This window comes from Eulemur rufifrons, chromosome 30 (assembly GCF_041146395.1).
Source record: "Eulemur rufifrons isolate Redbay chromosome 30, OSU_ERuf_1, whole genome shotgun sequence".
Taxonomy (NCBI): domain Eukaryota; kingdom Metazoa; phylum Chordata; class Mammalia; order Primates; family Lemuridae; genus Eulemur; species Eulemur rufifrons.
Window position 1 is genome coordinate 36,624,709 of NC_091012.1, and position 26,272 is coordinate 36,650,980.

The following is a 26,272-nucleotide window of genomic DNA, read 5'->3' on the forward strand; positions in this document are numbered from 1 at the left end:
CTTTTTCACAGAGAGACCTCTCTCCCCCAAGGCTGTCAAAGGATTTGAAACTGCTCCACTTACCAAGAATTATTATACTGTGGTGAGTGTTCAGATGATGGACAATTTTTTTTTCAGTCTATATGGAATCTTTTCACTTGTCAAACCATTGATGTATTGAGGCGACACAAAGGAAAAACTGAATAAAGTTGCATGCAAGGGTCCAGTGTCATTTGCATTATAAAGGAGCTCTTCTACTTGTAAGCTTCTTACAGATGTCTAGAAGTCTTACATCTACCGTGCTGAAAAATGCAAGGGTAGCACAAAGAATTAGAGCAAGGCCTATGAAACAGTAGTGAAAGACAAATTGGTTCATATGTAGGCATTATGGTGAAATTCAGCAGTTAGAGATAGCCTTACCAGATTTTTAGAAGGTGAATTCCCAAGTTCCTGTAATGAAATAAGTTTTAAGTGATTGCATTCTGTGATTTTACTTCAGAATCAATCACTCCATTATTATATCCTCTGGAATATTATCAGCCTTGTTCTTGAGGACAGCCCAAAAGGAAAACTGCCCTTTGGCACAGCAAGAGGAATGAAATGGCTCTGGCTTGAACACAGATATGTCAAAGTATATTAGCTATAAATAGGGCATGTGCGATACTCAAAATAAGTTCCTGTTTGAAAAAGAAATCGTATCATTCTCCTTAATCTACTCTCTGCTTTCCTTCATGTCTTCTTTCCAGACTTGGCCCAGTTATTAATGAAAAGGTCAAGTCATCATTACCCCTAAGTTTCCCTGTCAGTCATGTCATCTCCCCCCACGTCTGCTGAAATAGAAGCTTCAGTTTTTACCCAGTGTTTTTTGTGCATTTGTACTGCATACTCATTTCATTTTGTGCATGGATAAAGAGTTTTCAAACATCTCTACACAGGTATGTGAATATCATTTGGTTTCAAAAAGTTGAATTTCACTCTTCAATGAATTTGCTCCATGATGATGACATGACCAGTAGGTGATATGAAAAATCAGGAAGGAACTTCCTAGGTCACCTGAACAATAATCATTGGGGACTATTTTGTCAATTTTCCCTCTTAAATTTCCAAGTTTAAAATATTATCATCCGACAGAATTAAGCTCCCTTCTCCCTTCCTTCCTCACCATTTCATTTAGCTTTTTAGGTGACCCCTAATTTTTAAAGAAAGGACATAGTTGAGTGGTGGATGAAAATGTTACCATAGCTTCTTTTCCCTGTGGATCTGGAGCATATCATCGCTCTGCTTTGGATCTCTCTCTGCTTCTGCTGATTCTACCAATTTAAAATGCTGTTGAGCTTTATGTAAATTCTATGTATATTATGTTCAAACTCGGATATACTGCAGTTTGTATAATCCACCTCCTATTGGAAGACATGTGCATTGTTTCTAGTTCCTTGCTATTATAAACAACTCTGTATTGAGCAGCTTATACATATAACTGCCAAAGTATGTAAAGATCTGGACAGTGGAAGTTAAATTGTTCACTCAAAAGATATATATGTTCAAAAATTTTTGATAGATATTGTCTCAGATCTTATACTTAATAAAGAAAATAGAAGGTCTTGGGGAGCTCATGGTGGCCTGTGAAGAACCTGTAGAACTTTGGTGTGGATATAGCTGAATTATTGAATAGAGAACAATTGGATGCATTGTTGTAACTGGGTATGGATGTGAAAAGATTTTGGTTGGTTGTTGCTGTTCTTATTAAATCTACATTTCTTTGGCTTTGTGTATTTAGGCAAATTTTTCATGGCAATTAATTCAAAATATGTTCTGAGTGCTCTAATTTTATTCCTAATCTGTGTTGAATACTTGGACAAATAAAAAAATTTCTGTCTCACCCATAGGATTTGGAAACTTGGAAGATGAATTTCACTCACATGAAAGGGGTCCCTATCTGAGCTTATATTAACTTTTCTTCCCTCTAAGAATCATTAATTGTAGACATTTTCTGTTGCTAGATCTATAAGAATACTAGTGACTGAATTACTCCATTTAAAAAAAAAGAAATAACATTTTTCTAATAAGTATATAAATAACTGTTTTTTAAAAAAATCAATATACAAAGAGTTTAAAAGAGAAAATAAATACTACCTATAATCCCACCACTTAGAAATAATCAATACATGCCAAACTTTCTTTGAAGTAGTCATGTATGTGAATATATATGCACATATATAGCCTGTAATATATATGTGTGTATATATGTTTTTAAATAAAAACAGGAAACTGTGTATTCTTTATTTCTCTTTCATGAAGATTTTTCTATCCCTACTTGTCTCTGACCAGACTTGTTCTTATGCTCTTGTATTTAGTGAGTCTTTGCTAATCCAAGGCTCCCTTTATTTTGTTACTGTGTATTAGTCATGTTCTCCAGACAAACAGAACCGCAGAACCAATAGAAGAGAGAGAGAGAGAGAGAGAGATTGATTTATTATAAGGAATTGGCCCATGTGACTATGGAGGCTGAGAAGTCCCACAATCTGCTGGTCTGAAAGCTGGACACCATATAAAGCTGATGGTATAATTGTCCAAGTCCAAAGGCCTGAGTACTATAGAGCTGATGGCATAAGTTGCATTCAGAGGGCAGGAGAAGACCAATGTTCTAGCTCAAATAGGCAGGCAGAGAAGACAAATGCTCCCTTCCTCCACCTTTTTGTTCCATTTAGGCCCTCAGTAGATGGGATGGTGTCCACCCACTTTGGAGAGGCAACCTGCTGCTGAATAAGCCCTCTGAGACGGAGTCTTGCTCTGTCACCTGGGTTAGAGTACCTTGGCGTCAGCCTGGCTGATAGCAACCTCAAACGCCTGTGCTCAAGTGATCCTTCTGCCTCAGCCTCCCGAGTAGCTGGGACTACAGGAATGTGCCACCATGCCTGGCTAATTTTTCTATTTTTAGTAGAGATGGGGTCTCGCTCTTGCTAAGGCTGATCTTGAACTCCTGAGCTCAAACAATCCTCCCGCCTCGGCCTCCCAGAGTGCCAGGATTATAGGCCTGAGCCACCGCGAGCGGCCGCCCATTGTTACTTGATGTTATGTGCCAGGAAGGATTAAACAGTAAAAATCAGGAAAAAGATTCTATGCAGCTTAGTTGTCAGGCTTAATTTGTATGTAGCACTTAGATCTTGGCACCCATGGTCTCATTGGGAAGGCAGGACAGACATGACAGTGTAAGCCACATGGTAGAGAATGATGTGAAGTTGTAAAGTGTCATAAGATGAGTTTCTCAAAATGTGGTTAGGGGATCCTTTGCATCAGAAGCACCTGGGGAGCTTGTTAAAACTACAGGCATATGGGCCTCACCCCTGATCTGCTGCGTCAGAATCTCTGGCCATAGATCCCAGAAAACACCATTTTTAACAACTCCCCTCACCTCTTCCTCAACCTCTTTCCCTCAACCCACAGGTGGTTCTGATGCTCATTTACACTAAAAGTTGAGAACCAATCAAGGCAAAAGTTGAATGGAGGAGGTAGGATTCAAAGCGAGTCTTCAAGGAAGGTCAGAACTTTAGGCGAGCAGAGGAGAGCTGAAAGGGAGTTCAGGCAGGAGGAACTATCTGAGCAAATTCCCCCAGGCAAGAATGTGCGTGTCTGCAATTAGTCACTACAGGTCAGAGAGTGGACCGCACTCTCCTTCCCCCATTTCAATGACCCTTGGAAGATGGAATTCTTTAGTTACTGCAACTATTGCAGCACATTTTTTTTTTCTTTCTTCATACCTTCCCATTCCATGCAGCACATTGTAATAAAGCTATCCTTTGTGCTGTCACAAATAGGCCAGACTCACAGTAATCCTAATATTCAACTCTGGGGACGAGCATCTGTCTGCAGAATGAGAGGTGATATTTCCCTGCATTCAAATAGGAAACTATAATCAGTAAGGACCAGTATTATTTACCTTGTTCAATTTTTTTTCTACTTTATGTAACCTACAGTAGATGCCTGAAGGTCATGTTTTATGGAACCTATACTCGGTATAGGGAAGGTGGAGGAAGGCTGTGGCGTGTTACATCACAAAACTCCCAGGAAGCCTCCTGTAACCCTTGCTCTAGCCTCCAGCCTTCTGCTCACCCTCATTTTCTCTCTCACTCGTCTATCTGCCCACTCAGTCCCACCCTGGATGTTCCCGATCTTTCTAATGCTCACCCACCCTTTTAATTCCACCAGCCTAAACCACCTTATGCATCTATCTGTTGATTTTCTTCTCCATATGCCTTCTTATTTTTTACCTACCCTCTTGTCATCTTACTCCTCCATAAATCTTTTCTATCCAAGGACTGGAGGTGAAGGAGGTTACAGGATTTTGTGGAGTTCGTGAGTCTATCTATAGGTAATGGGGGATAGCGCTGCTTATTTTGGGAAAGCTGAGGGCCTGGGCTGCAGAATCAATCACTGCATTTTTATATCGGCAGGCAATTCTGGCTTAGAAGTTAAATATGACATAAATACACTGATTATTGCCTTTTTTGGTCTCAAAGGACTTCACCAACATTAGCTCATTTTTATAGGCATCATAATTATCTTTGAATTTCTGTAATGTGATATTTTTGCTTTGATTTAAGGTTTCCTGAAGCCAATATAGTCTCTGTCATTGGACATATCTCTATTTTCAGCCATTGTTTATACATTTTAGCCCCTTAAAATAATTTCTTCATACTTCTATGATTCCTTCCCTTTGGAAAACATACTTATACAAATGAACTCACTCTAAAGCCTTTCCAGGAAATGTAGGAAATGTATTGTACTGGAAAATCAATAGCCCAGGATGGAGGTACAAAAATTCTTCCACCTCTTTTTCTATGGCTTCTCACCGTCTGTTTTATTCGGAATTCAGGCAAGGGTTAGTTGAGCAAAAAGTTGTCCTTGTGGAGACAGATCTGGGGAGGCAAAGGCAGTATGTGGACAGAGTCTATTTTAGTGAGTTTGAATAGATTTCCTCTCGATCAAATTGTACTGCTCTGAAGTTGGTTGGCTTGCCAAACTCCTTGCCTTCTGACTCACCACTGAGGCCTTCTGTTTGGGAACACATAGCCTTCTCTGTCTGCCTCCCTTCTTATCCTTTTACATTAGATGCCCTGTGGCTGGAAAAATAAAGAACCAGTCTCAGAAGTTCATCAGTTGGTCCTTTGAGATTGAGGAAAGCAGTAAAGTCCAAGTGAATTTAGGAAAGAATCCCAGGCATCCACGCTGATGAGTATTTCTGCTAATCTAACCACAGCAAGGGCAGTTCTATTTAATATAGTACCAATCACATGTTTTGGGGGGACATAATTTGATGAAAAAGACTTATTAATCACCTTCATCACTTTAGTTTTGTAAAGTCATCATTCTGCCACCCTCAAAACTTGCAATAATATTAGTTTAATTTATATTTCGGTTTAGCTCTCCAGAACTCGCTCCAAGGCAGCAGGAAGTGTCTGCCTGCCTCCTTCCCATGGGAAGTGTTTGTCCTATGCCAGTGGCTCCAGCAGAGATGGACCCCTAGAAAGTGTGTTGCCTCACCTAGCAGATAAACAAACCTCTGGAGCAGAACAGTTGGCACCTTTCTTGAAGAATCTTAGCAATTTCATTTAAATGAGCCCCAGATGATAGCATTTTAAAGGAAGTTGAAATAGTAAAGCTATTTCAGTTGAGACAGGGAGGTTGCATTATATCAACCGTGGAATTAAAGTAATGTTTAATTGTTTTAAAAATGACATTTTCGGATAAAAATAATATCTGTGATTTTTTTAATTTAAAAATTCCCTTCAAACAATGACTGGTGTTGTTTTTCTTTATTTCAAAAGATATTATAATTCAGATAGTGTGACAGTTATAGACAACAGTACTAGAAGGGAGGGTGAGGATGTGAGATGGCTTGTTACCGGACATAGTCTTTCTAGAAAAGTGTGAACAAAAAGATGATTGGAAGATTTCATTCCCTCCTCAATATAAGAGGGATGGCATGGCCCCATCCTTTTTGACTCCTAATATAAGTACTATAGATAACCAAATAAATATTTTAATAAAGCAATCCCCATATGAGTCTTATCTCTTCCTTGTACTCCATAAAATGTTACTGTTGAATCCTAGTGTAGTTCTCTCCATTTCTATGAACAAAAAATGAATATTAGTGCTGACCATAAGTGATTACTTGAGGTCCTGCAGTGAAAAACAGCCTAGTTGAGCAGAGAGTTATGATGATAAACAAACTTGAGTTTGGGAGAACACAATACTGGAAAAGGACTTGGAGTCAGAAAAAAAGAAGAGTTTTTAATTAACAGATGGGAAATTTGTGCTTCGATTCTTTTTAAATAACAATTTTATTGAGATATAATTCACATACCATAAAATTTGCCATTTTATTTTATTTCTTTTGAAACTTTCTCTTCTTTTATTTGGGAATCAGTTTGCTTACATTTTTATAAATTTACAATCTATTCTATCTTTCCTTTCAATTTTTATTTGTTTTTTTAAAATTTTTAAATGTTTAATTATTATGGGTACATAATGGTTGTATATCTTTATAAGGTACATGTGATGTTATGATACAGGTATACAACTTGAATTAATCAAATTAGGGTAATGGGGTATCCATCACCTCAGGCATTTATCATTTCTTTGTGTTAAGAACATTCCGATTCCACTCTTTTAGTTATTTTAAAGTGTACCCTAACTTACTGTTGATTATAGTCACTTTGCTGTGCTATCAAATATTGTTATTTTATCTGACTATCTAATTATAGTTTTGCACCCATTAACCATCCCCACTTTATCCTCCCCTCCCTGCTACCCATCCCAGCCTCTGGTAACCATCACTCTACTCTTTGTCTGCAGGGGATCAATCTATTATCTCCTTTCTCTTCTGTCACATGCAAACCTTTCCATTTCAGCATTCTCTTTCAAATAGGAGTCCCACAGGTTTTGATTTAGCTGATCTAGGTCCAGGTGCAGGCCTATTCTTTACACGTCTTGTAAATTTTTATCATATTCTGGACATTGTGTATAAAGTGACAGTAAAGACTAAAATACAAAAAAAAATATTTACCTTCCACATATGAGTGAGAATATGTGAGATTTGTCTTTCTATACTTGGCTTATTTCACTTAACATGATGTTCTCCAGTTCCATCCATGTTGCAAATGGCAGGATTTAATTCTTTCTTGTGGCTATATAATATTCCATTGTGTATATGTACCAAAATTTCTTTATCCATTCATCCATTGATGAACACTTAGGTGGATTCCAAATCTTGGCTATTGTGAATAGTGCTGCAATAAACATGGGGATGCAGATATCTTTTCAATATACTGATATATCCTCCTTTGTATATATACCCAGCAGTAGGATTGCTGGGTCATATGGTAGTTCTAGTTTTAGTTTTTTGAGAAACCTCCATACTGTTCTCCATAGTGGTTTCACTAATTTACATTGTCACCAACAGCGTATGAAGGTTCCCCTTTTTCCACATCCTTGCCAGCTTTTGTTATTGCTTGTCTTTTGGATAAATACCATTTTAACTGGTATGAGATGCTATCTCATTGTAGATTTGATTTGCATTTCTCTGATTACTAATGATGTTGAGCACTTTTTCATATATCTATTGGCCATTTGTATGTCTTCTTTTGAAAAATGTCTATTCAGACCCTTTGCCCATTTTTTAATTGCATTATTTGATTTTTTTTCCTATTGAGTTGTTGGAGCACCTTATATATTTTAGTTATTAATCCCTCGTCAAATGGGTAGTTTGCAAATATTTTCTCCCACTCTGTGGGCTGTCTCTTCCCTTTGTTGATTGTTTTCTTTGCTGTGCAGAAGCTTTTTAGCTTGATATGATACCATTTGTCCAATTTTTCTTTGGTTGCCTGTGCTTTAGGGGATATTACTCAAGAAGTTCTTGTCCAAACCAATGTCCCTGAAGCATTTTCCCAAAGTTTTCTTTTAGTACTTTCATAGTTTTAGGTCTTAGATTTAAGTCTTTAATCCATTTTAATTTGATTTTTGTATATGGTGAGAGATAAAGGTCTACTTTCATTCTTCTGCATATGGATATCCAGTTTTCCCAGCACCATTTATTAAAGAAACTGGCCTTTCCCCACTGTATGTTCTTGGCACCTTTGTCAAAGATAAGTTCACTATAGATGTCTATATTTATTTCTGGCTTCTCTGTTCTGTTCCATTGGTCTATGTGTCTGTTTTTATGTCAATATCATGCTGTTTTGGTTACTACAGCTCTGTAGTATAATTTGAAGTCAGGTAATGTGATTCCTCCAGTTTTGTTCTCTTTGTTCAAGATGACTTTGGCTATTCTGGGTCTTTGGTGGTTCCATATAAATTTTAGGATTGGCTGGGTGCAGTGGCTCATGCCTGTAATCCTAGCACTCTGGGAGGCCGAGGTGGGCAGATCGTTTGAGCTCAGGAGTTCAAGACCAGCCTGAGCAAGAGCGAGACCCCATCTCTACTAAAAATAGAAGGAAATTAGCTGGAGAACTAAAAATATATAGAAAAAATTAGCCGGGCATGGTGGCACATGCCTGTAGTCCTAGCTACTCGGGATGCTGAGGCAGGAGGATCCCTGGAGCCCAGGAGTATGAGGTTGCTGTGAGCTAGGCTGATGCCACAGCACCCCAGCCCAGGTGACAGAGCAAGGTTTATCAGTTTCAATAGTTTCTTTGTGGAGTCTTTAGGTTTCTCTAGATATAAGATCATATGTTCTGCAAACAAAGATAACTTGACTTCTTCCTTTCCAATTTGGATGCCTTTTATTTCTTTCTGTTTTCTGATTGCTCTAGCTAGAACTTCCAGTACTATATTGAATAACAGTGGTGAAAGTGGGCATCCTTGCTCCAGAGCTTAGAGGAAAGACTTTCAGTTTTCCCCCATTCAGTACGATATTGGCTATAGGTCTGTCATATGGCTTTTATCATGTTGAGGTAAATTCCTTCTATACCCAGTTTTTTGAGAGTTTTTATGATGAAGGATGTTGAATTTTAGTGAATGCTTTTTCACCATCAATTGAAACAATCATATGTTTTTTGACCTTTATTCTGTTGATATGATGGATGACATTGACTGATTTGCATATATTAAGCCATCCTTGCATCCCTGGGATGTATCCCACTTCATCATGATAAATAATCTTTTTAATGTGTTGTTGAATTCTATTTGTTAGTATTTTCTTGAGGATTTTTGCATCTGTGTTCCTCAGAGATATTGGCCTATAGTTTTATTTTTTGTTGTGTCTTTGGTTTTGGTATCAGGGTGATACAGGCCTCATAGAATGAGTTTGGGAGTATTGTCTCCTCCTCAATTTTTTGGACTAGTTTCAGTAGGATTGGTATTAGTTCTTCTTTGTTTTTTTAAAGTTTTTTTACTTTCACAATATTAAGGGGATACAAATGTTTTAGGTTACATGGATTGGTTTTGTAATGCTTGAGTCCAAGCTATAGGTGTGTCCATCACCCAAATTGTGTTCATTGTACCCATTAGGTAGGTTTTTGCTCTTCCCCTGGTCCCCCCTCCCCCCAGGTTAATTTCCATTGTGTTTTACTTCCCTCTGTGCACATGTGTGCTCATTGGTTAGTTCTAATTTAATAGTGAGTACATTTGGTGTTCAGTTCTTTTTCCATCCTTGTGATACTTCACTTAGGAGAATGGTCTCCAGTTCCATACAGATTGTTGAAAAGGTATTAATTCATCCTTCTTTATGGCTATGTAGTATTCCATGGTATACAGATACCACATTTTATTAATCCATTCATAAATTGATGGGTACTTGGGTTGATTGAATTGTGCTGCAATAAATGTGTCTTTTTGATGAAAAGTCTTCTTTTCTTTTGGATAGATACCCAATAGCGGGATTGCTGGATCAAATGGTAGGTCTACTTTTAGTTCTTTGAGGAATCTCTATATTGTTTTACATAAAGATTGTACTAGTTTGCAGTCCCCCCAACAGTGTATAAATGTTCCTTTCTCTCTGCATCCATGCCAGCATCTATTGTTTTTGGACTTTTTAATAAAAGCCATTCTGCCTGGGGTAAGGTGATATCTCATTGTGATTTTAATTTGCATTTCCCTGATGATTAATGACGTTCAGCGTTTTTTCCTATGTTTATTGGTCATTTGTCAGTCTTCTTTTCAGAAGCTTCTGTTCGTGTCTTTTGCCTACTTTTTAATATGGTTGTTTATTTTTTTCTTGCTGATTTGCTTGAGTTCTTTGTAAATTCTGGAACAGAGAACCCAGATATAAAACCATCTACCTACAAACAACTGGTCTTTGACAAAGCAGACAACAATGTACACTGGGGAAAAGAAGCCCTATTCAATAAATGGTGCTGGGAAAATTGGATAGCCACATGAAGGAGAATGAAACAGGACCCCTACCTTTCCCCACTCACAAAAAATAATTCAAGAGTAAAAGACTTTAATCTAAGGCATGAAACTATAAGAATTCTAGAGGAAAATGTAGGAAAACTCTTCTAGATATTGGCTTTGGCAAAGAATTTATGACTAAGGCCCGAATGGCAATCACAGCAACAACAAAAATTAGCAAATGGGATTTGATTAAACTAAAAAGCTTCTGCACAGCTAAGCAAACTATCAACAGAACAAATAGATAACCTATAGAATGGGAGAAAATATTTGCAAGCTACACGTCTGATAAGGGACTAGTTCTTTGAATGCTTGGTTGAATTCAGCACTGAAGCCATCAGATCCTGGGCTTTTCTTTGATGGGAGACTTTTTAGTACTGCGTGTATCTCGTTACTTGTTATTGGTTTGTTCAGGTTTTTTATTTCTTCCTGATTCAATCTTGGTAGTTTGTATGTGTCCAGGAATTTATCCATTTCTTCTAGGTTTTCCAATTTATTCACATATAGTTGTTCATAGCAGTCACTAATGATCCTTTGGATTTCCGCAGTATCTATCAGTGGTAATGTCTCCTTTTTCATCTCTGATTTTATTTATTTGGGTCTTCTCTCTTTTTTTCTCCTTAGTTAGTCTGGCTAAAGGTTTTGTTTATCTTTTCAAAAGACCAACTTTTTGTTTCATTTATCTTTTGTATTGTTTCAATTTCATTTATTTCTGCTCTGATCTGTATTATTTCTTTTCTTCTACTAATTTTGGGTTTGCTTTGCTCTTATCTTTCTAGTTCTTTGAAATGCATCATTAAGTTGTTTATTTGAAGCTTTTTGAAGCTTTTCTACTTTTTTGATGTAGGCATTTATTGCCATAAATTTTCCTGTTATTACTGCTTTTGTTGTATCCCATAGGTTTTGATATGTTGTGTTTTCATTTTCATTTGTTTTGAGAAATTTTAAAATTTCCATCTTAATCTCTTCATTGACCCACTGGTCATTCTAGAGCATGTTGCTTAGTTTCCATGTGTTTCTATATTTTCCAGTTTTCCTCTTGTTATTGATTTCTAGTTTTATTCCATTTTGGTTAGAGAAAGTACTTGGTATGATTTCAACTTTTTTGGTTTTTTCAAGACTTGTTTTGTGGCCTACCATATGGTCTATCTTTGAGAATGATCCATGAGCTGAGGAGAAGAACATGTATCCTGCAGCTGTCAGATGAAATATTCTGTAAATATCTAATTAGGTCCATTTGGTCTACAGTGCAGATTAAGTCCAATGTTTCCTTGTTGATTTTCTGTCTGGATCATATGTCCAATGCTGAAAGTGCGGCGTTAAGGTCCCCAATGATTATTGTATTGGGGTCTATCTCTCTCTTTAGCTCTGGTAATATTTTCTTTATATATCTGGGTGCTCAGGATTGAGTGTATATATGTTTAGAATTGTTATAGCCTCTTTCTGAATTGACCCCTTTATCATTAAATAATGACCTTCTTTATTTCTTTTTACAGTTTTTGTCTTGAAACCTATTTTATGTGGTAGAAATATAGCTACTCCTGCTCTTTCTTGGTTTCAATTTTCATGGAATATCTTTTCCCATCCTTTTATTTTCAATCTGTATGTGTCTTTATAGGTGAAGTGTGTTTCTTACAGACAGCATATAGTTGGCTCTTGTTTTTCTTTTTTTTTTTTATCCATTCAGCCACTCTATGTCTTTTGATTGTAGAATTTAGTCCATTCACATTCAATGTTATTATTGATAGATAAGGACTTACTACTGCCATGTTGTTATTTGATTTTTGGTTGTTTTGTGGTCCTCTCTTTCTTTCTTACTTCCTTCTTATCTTCTTTTGTTAAAAGTGATTTTCTCTGGTAGTGTGTTTTAATTTCTTGCTTTTTTTTATGTATCTGTTGTAGGTTTTTTTATTTGAGGTTACCATGAGGCTTGCAAAGAACATTTTAAAACCAATTATTTTAAATATATACAACTCTGCTTATAAAAAAACAAATAAACAAGCAATGAGAAATCTAACAGAAATTCTACTCTTTAATTCCATCCCCTAGCTTTTTTTTTGTTGTTTCCATCCATATCTTTTTATGCTATCTAGCTCTCAAAAAAGTTATTGTAGTTATTTTTGATAGATTTGTATTTTAGTCTTCCTACTCAAGATATAAGTGGTTTATATACCACAGTTACAACAATAGAGTATTTTGTATTTGTGTACTTATTGTTACCAGTGTGTTGTATACCTTCAGATGATTTCTTATTGTTCGTTAATGTTCTTTTCCTTCAGATTAAAGAACTCCTTTTAGAATTTCTTTTCTTTTCTTTTTTTTTTTTTTTTTTTTTGAGACAGAGTCTCACTCTGTTGCCCGGGCTAGAGTGCCCTGGCGTCAGCCTAGCTCACAGCAACCTCAAATTCCTGTACTCGAGCAATCCTCCTGGCTCAGCCTCCCGAGTAGCTGGGACTACAGGCATGTGCCACCATGCCCAGCTAATTTTTTCTATATATATACATATATATTTTTAGCTGTCCATATAATTTCTTTCCATTTTTAGTACAGACGGGGTCTCACTCTTGCTCGGGCTGATCTCAAACTCCTGAGCTCAAACAATCCACACACCTCGGCCTCCCAAAGTGCTAGGATTACAGGCGTGAGCCACTGCGCCTGGCCAGCATTTCTTATAGGACAGGTCTGGTATTGATAAAATCCCTCAGCTTTTATTTATCTGGGAAAGTCCTTATTTCTCCTCCATGTTTGAAGGATACATTTGCAGGATATAATATTCTGGGGTTAAGGTTTTTTTCCTTCAGCATTTTTTTTTTTTTTTTTTTTTTTTTGAGACAGAGTCTCTCTCTGTTGCCCAGGCTAGAGTGAGTGCCGTGGCGTCAGCCTAGCTCACAGCAACCTCAAACTCCTGAGCTCAAGGGATCCTCCTGTCTCAGCCTCCCGAGTAGCTGGGACTACAGGCATGCACCACCATGCCCGGCTAATTTTTTCTATATATATTTTTAGCTGTCCATATAATTTCTTTCTATTTTTAGTAGAGATGGGGTCTCGCTCTTGCTCAGGCTGGTCTCGAACTCCTGAGCTCAAATGATCCGCCCACCTCGGCCTCCCAGAGTGCTAGGATTACAGGCGTGAGCCACCGCGCCCGGCCTCCTTCAGCATTTTGAATATCTCATGCCACTCTCTCTTGGCCTGTAAGGTTTCCACTGAGAAGTCTGCTGCCAGACATATCAGACATATCAGAGCTCCTTTATATGTTATTTTTTTTCTTTTTTCTTGCTTCCCTTAGAAACTTTTCTTTATCCATGACCTTTAGGATCTTGATTATTAAATGCCTTGTTTGGATAGTCTAGTTTGGGTTAATCTGCTTGGTGTTCTATGACCTTATTGTATTTGAATATTGATATCTTTCTCTAGGTTTGGAAAGTTCTCTGTTATTACTTCTTTGAATAAAGCTTCTCTCTTTCTACCTCCTCTGTAAGGCCAACTCTTAGATTTGCCCTGTTGAGGCTATTTTCTAGATCTTGTAGGTATGCTTCCTTCTTTTTTATTCTTTTTTTCTTTTCTGACTGTGTTTTCAAATAGCCTGTCTTCAGGCTCACTAATTCTTTCATCTGCTTGGTCAATTCTGCTGTTGAGAGACTCTGATGCGTTTCTCAGTTTGTCAATTGAATTCTTAAGCTCCAGAATTTCTGCTTGATTTTTTAAATTATTTCTATCTTTTTGTTAAATTTCTCTGATAGGCTTCTGCATTCCTTCCCTGTGTTGTCTTGAAGTTCATTGAACTTCTTCAGGACAGCTATTTTGAATTCTTTGTCTAAAAGGTCACATATCTCCATTGCTCCAGGGTTGGTCACTGGTACTTTATTTAGTTTGGTGAAGTCATGGTTTCCTGGGTATTTCTGATGCTTTTGGATGTTTGTCAATGTCTGGGCATTGAAGAGTTAGATATTTATTTTAATCTTTGTAGTCTGGACTTGTTTGAATCCATCCTTCTTGAGGAGACTTTCCAGATATTCAAAGGGAATTGAATATTGTGATCCCAGTCTTTGGTCACTGCAGCTGTATCAGCACTGGGGGTGCCCCAACCCAAGTAATGCTGTGACTCTTACAGACTCCTGGTGGTACTGCCTTGGTGGACATGGATAAGATATAGGAAAATTCCCTGGATTACCAGGCAAAATCTCTTACTCTCTTCCCTCACTCTCTGTGCTGGGCTGCTGGAGTTGGAGGAGGAGTGATGTGGGCACTCCCTCATGGACACCAGCTCCAGGTCACACCTGAAGCCAGCTCAATCTCACCCAAAGCCTGAGGTGACTGTCACCTGGCTACTTCTGGTGTTTATGCAAAACCCAAGGGCTCTTTAGTCAGTAGGTGGTGAGTCCTTCCAGGACTCGATCTTTCCCTTCAGGGCAGTGTGTTTCCTTCTGCCTCAGGGTGGGTCCAGAAATGCCATCCAGGAACTAAGGCTTGAACTCAGGGGCTTCAGGAGTCTGCTTGGTACTTTATTTTACTGCGGCTGAGCTGGTACCCAAGTTGCAAAACAAAGTCCTCTAAACTTTTCCCTTTCTTTTCCTCAAGTGGAAGGAGACTCCCTGGGCCGCACTGCCTATAGTTGGAGGGAGGTGACACAGGCATTGATTTGGCCACCATTGCTGCTGTCTCATTGGGTCACATGTGCCCTAACTCCACTTGTTCCGAGCCAGCACAGCTGCAGGAATTGCCCAAGGATGCAGCCTTTGTGGCCTGACTATCTTATGAATTTAGTCCAGACTCCAGGCTGCTTTTTGTCAGCCAGTGGTGGGGCTAGCTGGAACTGGGTTTGGGGGTAGAAGATTTCTTTCTGGCCAGGCTGGTCTAAATGCTCCCTCTTCTGTGGACACCGGCAGAATTCTGCCCTGTGCTGTGTTTCTCTGTGCCAGGATGGCCCTGAGTTTCCATGCAAAGTCCCACAACCACTTTCCTCTCCCTCCCCTGGGCACATAGATTCTCTCTCCACTCAGGGTGCTGGTGTGGCACTGCCGGGGGATGGGGGAAGAGTGGCAATGACAATGTTATGAAATTAGATGAGGTAGTGGTAATCACAGCACAACTCTGTGAATATACTAAAAATCGTGCAATGTTGGTAGTGATGTCCACTGTTTGATTCCTGCTTTTAGTAATTTTAGTCTTCTCTTTTTTTCTTGGTCAGTATAGCTAAAGGTTGGTCAATTTTATTGATCTTTTCTAAGACTAACTTTGGTTTCCTTGGTTTTCTCTATTGTTATTCTATTCTCTATCCCATCAATTTCTGCTCTGATCTTTGTCATTTCCTTCCTTCTGCTTTCCTTGAGTTTGGTCTGCTCTTCTTTTTCTAGTTTCTTCAGGTGGAAGGTAAGGTTATTAATCTGAGATCTTTCTTTATTTTTTTAAATGGAGTTTATTTTTTAGAGCAGTTTTAGATTCACAGCAAAACTGAGGTGAAAGTACAGGGAGTTCCCATTATACTCCTAGCCCCACACATGCACAGACTTCCTCCATGATTGACATCTTTTCTAATCTGTATACCTTTTCCTTGTCTTGTCTTATTGCATTAGCTAGTACTTCAAATATGATGTTAAAAAAGAGTAATGTGGGGAAATATCCTTGCCTTGATCCTGATTTTAGTAGGAAAGCATCTAGCTTCTCACCATTAAGTATGATGTTAAGTGTAGGGTGTTTTGTGTGTGTTTTTTTTTTTTTTTTTTGGTAGGTATTCTTTATCAAGTTGAGAAACTATTCCTAGTTTGCTGAGCATTTTTTATAAAAATCACTGGGTGCTGTATTTTGTCAAATTTTTTTCTGCCTCTATTGACAGATCACGTGATTTTTCTTCTCTAGACTGTTGATGTCATGGATTACATTAATTGATTTTCTTTTGAATGTTGAACCAGTCTTGCATGCCTAGAATAAATCCCACTTGGGTGTGGATTAGAATACTTTTTATCTATTTCTAGACTATTTGCTAATATTTTGTTGAGGATTCTACGTCTCTGTTCATGAGAGATATTGGTCTGTAGTTTTCTTTTCTTTTAATTCCTTTGCCTGGTTTTGATATTAGGCTAATGCTGGCTTCATAGAATGAGTTAGGAAGCATTCTCTCTGCTTCTATCTTCTAGAAGGGATTGTAGGGAATTGGTATAATTTCTTCCTTAAATGTTTAGTAGAATTCACCGGTGAGCCCATCTGGGCCTGGTGTTTTCTGTTTTGGAAGGTTATTAATTATTGATTTGATTTCTTTCTTAGATATGGGCCTAATCAGATTATCTATTTCTTCTCTCATGAGTGTTGGTGGATTGTATCTTAAAAGAATTATTCCATTTCACCTGGGTTATAAAATTTGTAGGCATAGAGTTGTTTATAGTAGTCTTTTATATGATTCCTTTATCCTTTTAATGTCCACAGGATCTGTAGTGATGTCCTGTCCTTTCATTTCTGATACTAGCAATTTGTATCTTCTTTTTTTTCTTAGTTAACTTGACGAGAGGTTCATCAATTTTCTTGATCTTTTCAAAGAGCCAGTTTTTGCTTTCATTGATTTTCTCTACTGATTTCCTCTTTTCAATCTCATTGATATCTGCTCTAATTTTTATTATTTCTTTTCTTCTACTTGTTTTTGGATTAAATTTCCTTTTCTTTTTTGAGTTTTCTAGGGTGGAAGCTTAGATTTTTTATTTTAGACTATTCTTCTTTTCTAATATATGCATTTAATGCTGTAAATTTCCCTATAGGTGCTGCTTTTACTGCATCCCACAAATTTTGATAAGTTATATTTTCATTTAATTCCAAATATTTTAAAATTTCTATTATTTCTTTTTTAGAAAAGAAATGTGTTATTTAGAAGTATGTCATTTAATCTCCAAGTATTTTTCTGTTATTGATTTCTTTTTTTATTTCATTGTGGCCTGAGATCATATCTTGTATGATTTCTATTCTTTCAAATTTGTTAACAAGTGTTTTATGGCCCATAATGTGGTCTACCTTGGTGAATGTTCCTTGGGGGCTTGAGAAGAATGTGTAATCTGCTGTTTTTGGATGATGTAGTCTATAGATGTCAATTATATCTGGTTGTTTGATGGTGCTATTGAGTTCTAACATGTCCTTACTTATTTTCTGCCTGATGGATCTGTCCATTCTCTGATAGAGGTGTATTGAATTCTTCAACTATCATAGTGGATTCATGTATTTCTTCTTGAAGTTCTATAAATTTTTTCCTTCATGTATTTTGATGCTCTATTGTTAGGCAAAATACACATTAAGGATTGTTATGTCTTGCTGGAGAATTGACCTCTTTATTATTATGTGATAACCCCCTTTATTTCTGATAATTTTGCATACTCTAAAGTTTGCTCTGTCTGAAATTAATATAGCCACTCCAGATTTCTTTTGATTAGTGTCAGTATGGTATCTCTTTCTCCATCTCTTTACTTTTAAACTATAAGTGTCTTTATATTTAAAATATATTTTTTGTAAGCCACAAATGGTTGGGTTTTATTTTTTTGATCCACTCTGAAAATCTTTGTCTTTTAATTTGTATATTTAGCCCATTGACATTTAAATAATTTAAAGTGATTGCTGATATAGTTGGATTAATACCTATCATATTTGTTAGTTTTCTATTTGTTGCTCTTATTCTTTGTTCTATTTTTATCTTCTATATTTTTCTGCTTTTTGTTGTTTCAAATGAGCATTTCATATGATTCCATTTTCTCTCTTTTCTTAACGTATCATTATATTCCTTTTCTTTTTTTTTCTGTTTTTAGTGGTTGCCCTAGAGTTTGCAATATACATTTACAACTAGTCCAAGTTCACTTTTAAATAACACTATACATAGGTATACACTATATTCACAAGTAGTGTCAATACCTTATAATCACATAATATTCCTAGTTACTCCCTCCCATCCCTTGTATCATTTCTGTCATTTATTTCACTTACACATGAACACACATAAGTATATATACACACACACATAATCAAATACATTGTGGCCATTATTATTTTGAATAAACTATTATCTGTTAAGTTAATTAAGAATAAAAAATAAAAGTTTTTATTTTAACTTCACTTATTTCTTATCTAATATTCTCTCCTTCTTTATGGAGATCCAAGTTCTAACCTATATCATTTTCCTTCTCTCTGGAGAATTTCTTTTAACATTTCTTGCAAAGCAGGTCTACTGGTGACAATTTTCCTCAGGTTTTGTTTGTTTAAGAAAGTCTTTATATCGCCTTCATTTTTGAAGAATAAATTTCACAAGAAACAGAATTGAAGGTTAGTGGGTTTTTCTCTCAACACTTTAAATATTTCATTCCACTCTCTTCTTGCTTGCATGGTTTCTGAGAACAAGTCAGATATAATTCTTATCTGAGCTCCTGTATAGGTAAGCTATTTGTTACCTCTGGCTTCTTTCAATAATTTTTTCTTTGATTTTCTGGACTTGGAATATGAAACACCTTGATTTTTTTTCTTTTTTTGCCATTTATCCTGCTTGTTATTCTCTGAGATTCCTGGATCTGTGGTTTGGTATCTGACATTAATTTTGAGGGGGATTCTTAGCCATTATTGTTTTAAATATTTATTTTATTCTTTTTTCTCTTTCCTCTCCTTGTGATATTGCTATTACATGTACATTATACCTTTTCTAGCTGTCCCACAGTTCTTAGACATTCTGTTTTGGTTCTTTTCCCCAGTCTTTTTTTCTGTTTGCTTTTTGGTTTTATCAGTTTCTATTGACATATCCTTAAGCTCAGAGACTCTTTCCTCAGCCATATTCAGTCTCCTATTGAGTCCATCACAGGCATTCTTCATTTCTGTTACAGTGTTTTTGATCTCTAGCATTTCTTTTTTTGTTTTATTTATTTATTTATTTTTTAATTCTTATTTCAGCCTATTGTGGGGGTAGCATTTATTTTTGAGTCTTCCTTAGAATTTCGGTCTCTCTGTTTACAATTTGTCTCTTCTTGCATGTTGTCTAGTTTTTCTGTTAAAGTCCTTAGCATATTAATCATAGTTATTTTAAAATCCTGGTCTGATAATTTCAACATTCCTGTGATATCTGACTTTAGTTCTGATGCTTGTTCTATCTCTTCAAACTGTGTTTATTTGCCTTTTAATATGCCTTGGAATTTTTTGTTGGAAGCCTGACATGATGTACTGAGTAAAAAGAACTATGGTAAATTAGGCCTTTAGTAATGGGGTGGTAAGGTGTGAAGGAAGACGAAGCAGTCTACATTCCCTTGACTAGGTCTCCATTTTTTAGTTATCCTGTGTCCCTGGACTGTGAACTTCACTAGTGCTACTCAGTCCTTCTTAGGTGGGACAGGATGGCTAGAGAGGGCTGGAGTTGGGTACCTCCCTTCCCCGACGTGAAGGCTAGAGCTGGCTGGAGGTGGATATTTCCCTTCCTCCATGTTAGTTATGCTCTGATAAAACTCCAATAGGTTATGCCCTGGTAAAATAGTTTTTCCTGAGGGTAGGCCTTATTAGGAAGAACAGAATGCTCTGGTGCATTTCAAAATGGCTACTTTTCCCCTTCGCCTGCCTGAAGCATGAGAAGGTATTTTCCTCTAACCTTCACCAGGAGAACCTGGTAGAGCTACTGGAGGTAAAACTCAAAGTGTGGGCATGCTCTCCTATAATAATATTGGACCCCCTGGAGCTCCCAACTCTCAAATTTGTCCACACTGAGCCCTCAACAATTTGTCAACTGCAGTTTAGGTTTCTCTACCTTGCTACTAGTTCCCGTGGAGGTTTCTGCTTGTGGGTCTCTGCTCTGGTAAGTTGTGATTCTCTGTATCTGCCTGTCTGTCTCACCAATTTTTGGAGCAGCAGTTTTCCCTATGACCTCAATTCTCTAATGGATCTAAGGAAAAAATGTCTTGTTTGTTTGTTTCAGTGTGTTTAACTGTTTACTTCTTGTTGGAATGGAGTAGCAACTTTTAAGCCCCTACATGTAGATTGGAAACTGGAAGTCCTCTTTCTTCTTTTTTAATATCAGCATTCCAACTATATATTTTTCTTTAAGCACTGCACCCCATGAGTTTTTGTAATGTGTTTTCATTTTCATTTATCTCAAAGTAGTTTCTAATTTCCTTTGTTGTGCTTGGACTTTCTATTGGGGGTAACATTTTGATTCTATCACTAGATTAATTTCAGAGAACATCAGTACCTCCAGACCCCTGCATTTGTGCTTTGAGAGGGTAGTTTCTGAGGAATAGGGGAACTGAGAGTAGACACGAGTGGCTGGGAGTAGGGGCTACAACTTAACCCCCAGCTTTTGCCTATGGCCTTCTATGCCTGTGATTCTCAACTGAGAGTAATATTGCCCTTCAGGTGACATTTGACAACATTTGGACACATATTTGGTCCTCATAACAAGGGTGGGGGTGAGATGTAACTGGCACCTAGTGGGTAGAGGCCAGGGATGCTGATAAATATGCTACAATTCACACAATTCACAGGGTATTCCATTACAGCAAAAAATTATCTGGTCTGAAATGTCAATATTGCTGTCATTGAAAATCCTTTTCTTAACCCCTTAAATTAGTGGGACTGTTTCCCACTCACCCAGCACCTGCCTGTATAGTGTCTCACCACCTCTTCACAATGGTCCCTGAGGTATGTGAAATGTCATAATCTGAGTTGAGGTGAGTGAAGCCTTAAAACTGAAGCAACCTCTCAGTCAGTAGCAAAATCAGGACCACCATCCTCCAGTCCAGTTGTTTCCCAGAAAGCCCACAGTTACCTGGGTCTCCACTTGCTTTGACTACTCCACCTTCCAAAAGCAAATCATCATGCATTGTCTTGTGAGTATATGTGTCTGGCACATATCGGTAAGCTAGTGCATTTCTCTTAGCTAAGGATGTTTTACTCTGTCTTGTAATCCTCTGTTTAATGTTGCCCACTGCACATAGAGTGGGAACTCCCTGTGGGCAGCACACCATTTGGCACAGAGCAGGCACTCAGTAAATTTTGCAGAATGAATCAGAAGATATGAAATAAAATATACCAAAATGTTAACTTAGTTATCTCTAAGAGCTTGAAATGAAGGTTATACTTGCCTCCAGAAGAGGCTGGGAAATGGGGTGTGACTGGCAGGGGGAGAGAAATTATGGACCCATATATTGGTTGTTTTGCCTTTGGGATTTTAATTGTTATTTATAATAATGATTGGTATTATTTCCCTTGTTAAATTTCTCTCATTTCAGCCTCCTTTTCTCTTTGAATTGTTCATAGTAGCACATTTTGCCTTTATTAAAAGACTAGTTTTAACTCTGCTTAAAAATTCACTGTATCCTCAGATTTTGTTCCCTAAAGGTCTTACCAGAAACATAAAAATCTTTTGTGATATTTGACATCACAGTTATCCTTAAACTATCCCAACATGGAATTTCTATGCCTTAAGGTAGCTGACCACAATTTTCTCATCCATAAAACGGGAATAATGATCCTTTGTTAATTAGCCGAGAGCTTTCCTAAGGGTAAAGTGATTTAAAGCACATGAAAGCATTTTAAAGAGTACTGTGCAAATGTCAAGGCCCCTCCAGTTGTGGGTAACTCTGAAAAATTGTGATCTTGTGAGTTATGCAATATAACCAGTTGTCATGCAATTATTAAAGTAGTTCGCTAAATGGAAAGAAAGTTCATTCAGATTTTGTGCTCTTTACTTACAGTGCTAACCTGAGTAAACAGGACCTTTTCCCCCCTAGTAATTTGGTTAAAATATCTAAAGCCATATTTTACCTTGGGCTGTCTTGACAATTATAGTATGTTGACCTTTGTTTCTTCATAGGTGTTACAGAACATCTTGGACACCGAAAAAGAGTATGCTAAAGAACTTCAGTCTCTTCTTGTTACTTACTTAAGACCGCTGCAGTCCAATAACAAGTAAGATTTTTATTTTAAACCCCTAGCTAAATAAAGCAAAATAATGTCGGCATATGGAGTCATTACTTTTATGTCACTGAATAATTGATTTTGCCCTTTAGAAGAATTTCCACAGATCATAGGTTGCCAAGAACATGGTCAGGGCAGCAGAAAGTATGCAAGATGTTGCTTTTGGAGAGCTTGGATTTTTTCTCTTCTTCCTGTAAAAGGAATGAGCAGACCTGCGTTTCTGCCTGTTATAATTTTTATTTTGTGCATTTTGAAAGTGATGTGTCTGGTTTTACCTTACAGGAAAAAAAAAAGGACTCTCTAGTGATTTTATTCCAAAAGCACATAGACTGGAAATTCTTGTGCTCACTCTGACCTTTGCTTGCCAGGGCAGAACCTCTTTCCGATGCTCTGAGAGTGGAAAGAGTGTGGCATTTTTTGAGTACTCATAAGAACAATTCAAGCCAGTATTTCTCCCAAGCAAATGTGAATGATAAACAGATGTTAAAGTATTTTTTAAAACAAAATGTTCAGACCCCATTCTGGTCTTAGAAATCTGAAATGATTTCCTAAGGCCTGAATTGAAAACTTTAGTTTTCATGAAAGAAAAATATTGACCATTCATTTTATTATGCTTATAGGCATAACATCTTTAACAAATACTGGCTAGCTGCATTTATTTGTTTTTATTTTAAGTGATTAAATTTCACTAGAGATAATGATCTATAAGTCAAATAGAAAATTTAGCAGCCAGCCTGTATAATGGAAAACCAAAGCCTCTCCTTTTACCTCAGTAAGAGTTTACTTCTGCTGGACAGTTGCCTAAACCGTCAACTTCAGGCTTTAATAAGTTTAATATATTTCACTATTCTTTTTTGGTTTTTCCAAATTATGCTTGTTTAGATATAATGTCTTGCTAATTTTTCCACTTGGTTATTCTCTTGGCACTGTGGGAATCTTACTTCAGTATGAAAGGATTTTGTATTCCTGTGTTGTAAGAGTTTGAACATGATCAACAACAAAGTGTTTTTGTTGTTATTAAGTGAAATATGAAGTGTTCTGTGAATCATAGTTCTTAGACCTGAATGGAACCTCAGTAAAGCATTGGGTCTAGTGCCCTGGGAAAATGACTATCCTTACTGAATAGCGAAGAAACTGAAATCCAGAGTTCACTGTCTTGCCCATTACACAGCCAGTAAGTGGCCAGGTTGGGTCTACTGTATCTCCTGCCACCGAGTGAAATGTGCCTTTTGTTTTCTGGTGGTGACAGACAGAGGAGGAGAGGGAAACTAAAGTGGTAAGCCTCGGAAGGGAGATGGTAAAATTTCAAATGAAAGCGGGGCAGATTAGCAATCAAGAAATAGTAAGAGGGGCCAGGTGCAGTGGCTCATGCCTGTAATCCCAGCACTTTGAGAGGCCAAGGCAGGAGGATCGCTTGAGGCCAGGAGTTCGAGACCAGCCTGGGCAACATAATGAGACCAGTAACTCAACAAAATATAGATAAATTAGCTGAGCTTGGTGGTGCCCACCTGTAGTCTCAGCTACTTGGGAGGCTGAGGCAGGAGGATTGCTTGAGCCCAGGAGTTGGAAGCCGCAGTGAGCGATGATCGTGCCACAGCACTACAGCCTGGACAACAGAGTGAGAGTCTTTCTCAAAAAAAAAAAAAAAAAAAAAAAAGTAGTTAAGAGGAAAAAGAAAAGAGCCAGGGCGGAGGAGGTGAGAGACCTGAGTCAGACCTGCACAGTTCCTAAACAAGTTCAGAATGCAATTATATTAATAGTAAGTTTCCATTCGTTCTGACTATCTTTTTGGCCCCAAAGTGATTTGAGCAAACCAGACTGATTATTGACTGATCCTGAAGGGGCCAAATAAGCCCCAACTCAGGTTCTTGCTGCTCTGAGAGAGCAACAGGCAGGGAAGCTGGCTGGCTAAAGGTTTCGCTTTTGACACCCAGAATAGGGGTTTTCCAGCTTGTGGTTCAGGAGGGCAATTCAGCAGAGGAACTGGGAGCTTTTTATTCTCTAGGGGTTACTGGTAATGTTTGTTTGGGTCTTCCCTTTCTTTATTAGTCAGCAAAAATTATTCTCTTGGGAATATTGCAATGGTATTATTATTGTATATTATTAAGGAGAAAGAACATGTGGCAGACACTGGCCTTCTAAGCAAATCTTCCAAAACGTTTTGTCCCAAGAAGTGGTTAAGAGCATGGACTCTGGAGCTAGAATGTTTTGGTTCAATTTCTGTCTTTGGTATTTACTGGTTTTGTGGCTTTGGGTGATCTGCTTCACTTCTCTGTGCCTGTAAAATGGAGCCAGCAATAGCACCTATCTCACAGAGTTATTGTAAGATTAAAACGAGTTCTTGTTTGTAAAATACTTGCATAAATGTTCAGTGCTGTATGAGTGTTGGCTTTTGTTATTATTATCACTTACAGTCCGGTAGGGATGAGAACATTCTTCATACAAGGCCCTGGATAAAATTGTTTAGTTTGCCTTTTATTTGATGCCACTCCACTCCAGAAATAAACAAACAAACAAAATAAGTACTATTTTCTTCCCTTCTGTTTCCTCTCATAAAGATTTCCTGTAGTTGATTCGTGAGCATTTTGGTTTAGGTGAAAGCTGACTTTGCTATTTTTTCCTGTGCATTATGTGAGCATATATAATATCCTTCAATTACTTTTCCAGTTCCTCTAGGGGAAGGTACTCAAAAGTTTTTTATGCTTATTCACAGCTATGAGGTATTTTATCTCTTTAGATACTTAGATATTAAGCACTTGTCATTAATTTACTCATTCCTTTATAAAATACCTAAATGTCATTTATGGCACTCACTTTCTTTAGGATAAGTGTTCTTATTATATAAGAGGAAAATAAAGGAAAGGAGCTTAAGAAATTTGCCTAAGACCATAGAGCTGGTGTAAATTAAAAAGCAGAAGTTAAAATATAGGAATTGCTTCCCTTATATTTGCCATATGTTATCAAACTATCAGCTAACTAGACAGAGATAGATAACTAAAGTCATCCTCAAGTTCTGTTAACTACACGTACTTTTTTTTTAGTCTGAGTACTGTGGAGTTTACATCTTTACTGGGAAACTTTGAGGAAATATGTACATTTCAACAGACACTCTGCCAAGCCTTGGAAGAATGTTCAAAGTAAGTGCGGCATATTTCCGTTAAGACAGCCAGCAAGGTTCTTTGTGTTTTGTTTTTCTTTTACTTGTTGTTTTCGATAAGAGCACTTTATATTTATACATCTGTTATAACTTTGATACATTGTCCCAGAGCAAAGTAACAATACAGAGACAATGCACTAGGTGGTGGTGTTCACAGTGTGGAACTGTTAGTATTACCACCAGGGCTCTACATTAGTAGGTGGAGGTATTAGAGCTATTTTTGGTGGCTAGAGTTTAAAGCAGTGGTCGAGAGCCTGCATTTCATGGGTAAAATAGTTATAGTTTCTCTTTTAACCTTGGGAAAACTTTCAAAAGGTTTTCATGCTGCCAGCTTTAATTGGCATCATCTTCCTTTACCTCTTGCTTCCTATTTTACATTCTGTGTTTCATTTGTTTTGTTTACAGGTTTCCAGAAAACCAACACAAAGTAGGAGGCTGTCTACTGAGTCTCATGCCTCATTTTAAATCTATGTATCTGGCTTACTGTGCAAATCATCCTTCAGCTGTAAATGTGCTCACCCAGCACAGGTAAATCATTAACGTTTCTCCAACTAAGCTGTTTTGCAATGAGATTCTTTTTTAGGACCACCTCATTTGGAAATCCAGGGGCTCCCCTTGAGCTTTTGATTATCACTGTTCATGATTCCAGGTATTGATTCATTGTTACATGGATTGATAATCCATTAATACAACAAATAATTTATTGAGCACCTGTTATGTGCAAGACCCTGTACCAGCTGATGGGGATACAGTAGTGAACAAGGAGAAGGTCTTCACCCTCATGGAGCTTAGAATCTTGGAGGAAATGCAGATATTATTTTAAACATGTTGTAT

At 37.4% G+C, this 26,272-nt stretch overlaps 1 protein-coding gene across 1 annotated transcript in view; it reads left to right on the forward strand.

The window, feature by feature from the left end:
* The window catches only part of ARHGEF6 (Rac/Cdc42 guanine nucleotide exchange factor 6), an 82,130-nt gene that overhangs the window by 12,869 nt on the left and 42,989 nt on the right, over nucleotides 1-26,272 (forward strand). Inside the window, exons 3-6 of the mRNA XM_069462804.1 lie at nucleotides 12-82; nucleotides 22,178-22,272; nucleotides 25,323-25,418; nucleotides 25,844-25,966. Of these exons, the coding sequence (XP_069318905.1) occupies nucleotides 12-82; nucleotides 22,178-22,272; nucleotides 25,323-25,418; nucleotides 25,844-25,966 (385 nt within the window). The remainder of the gene's footprint in view (nucleotides 1-11; nucleotides 83-22,177; nucleotides 22,273-25,322; nucleotides 25,419-25,843; nucleotides 25,967-26,272) is intronic.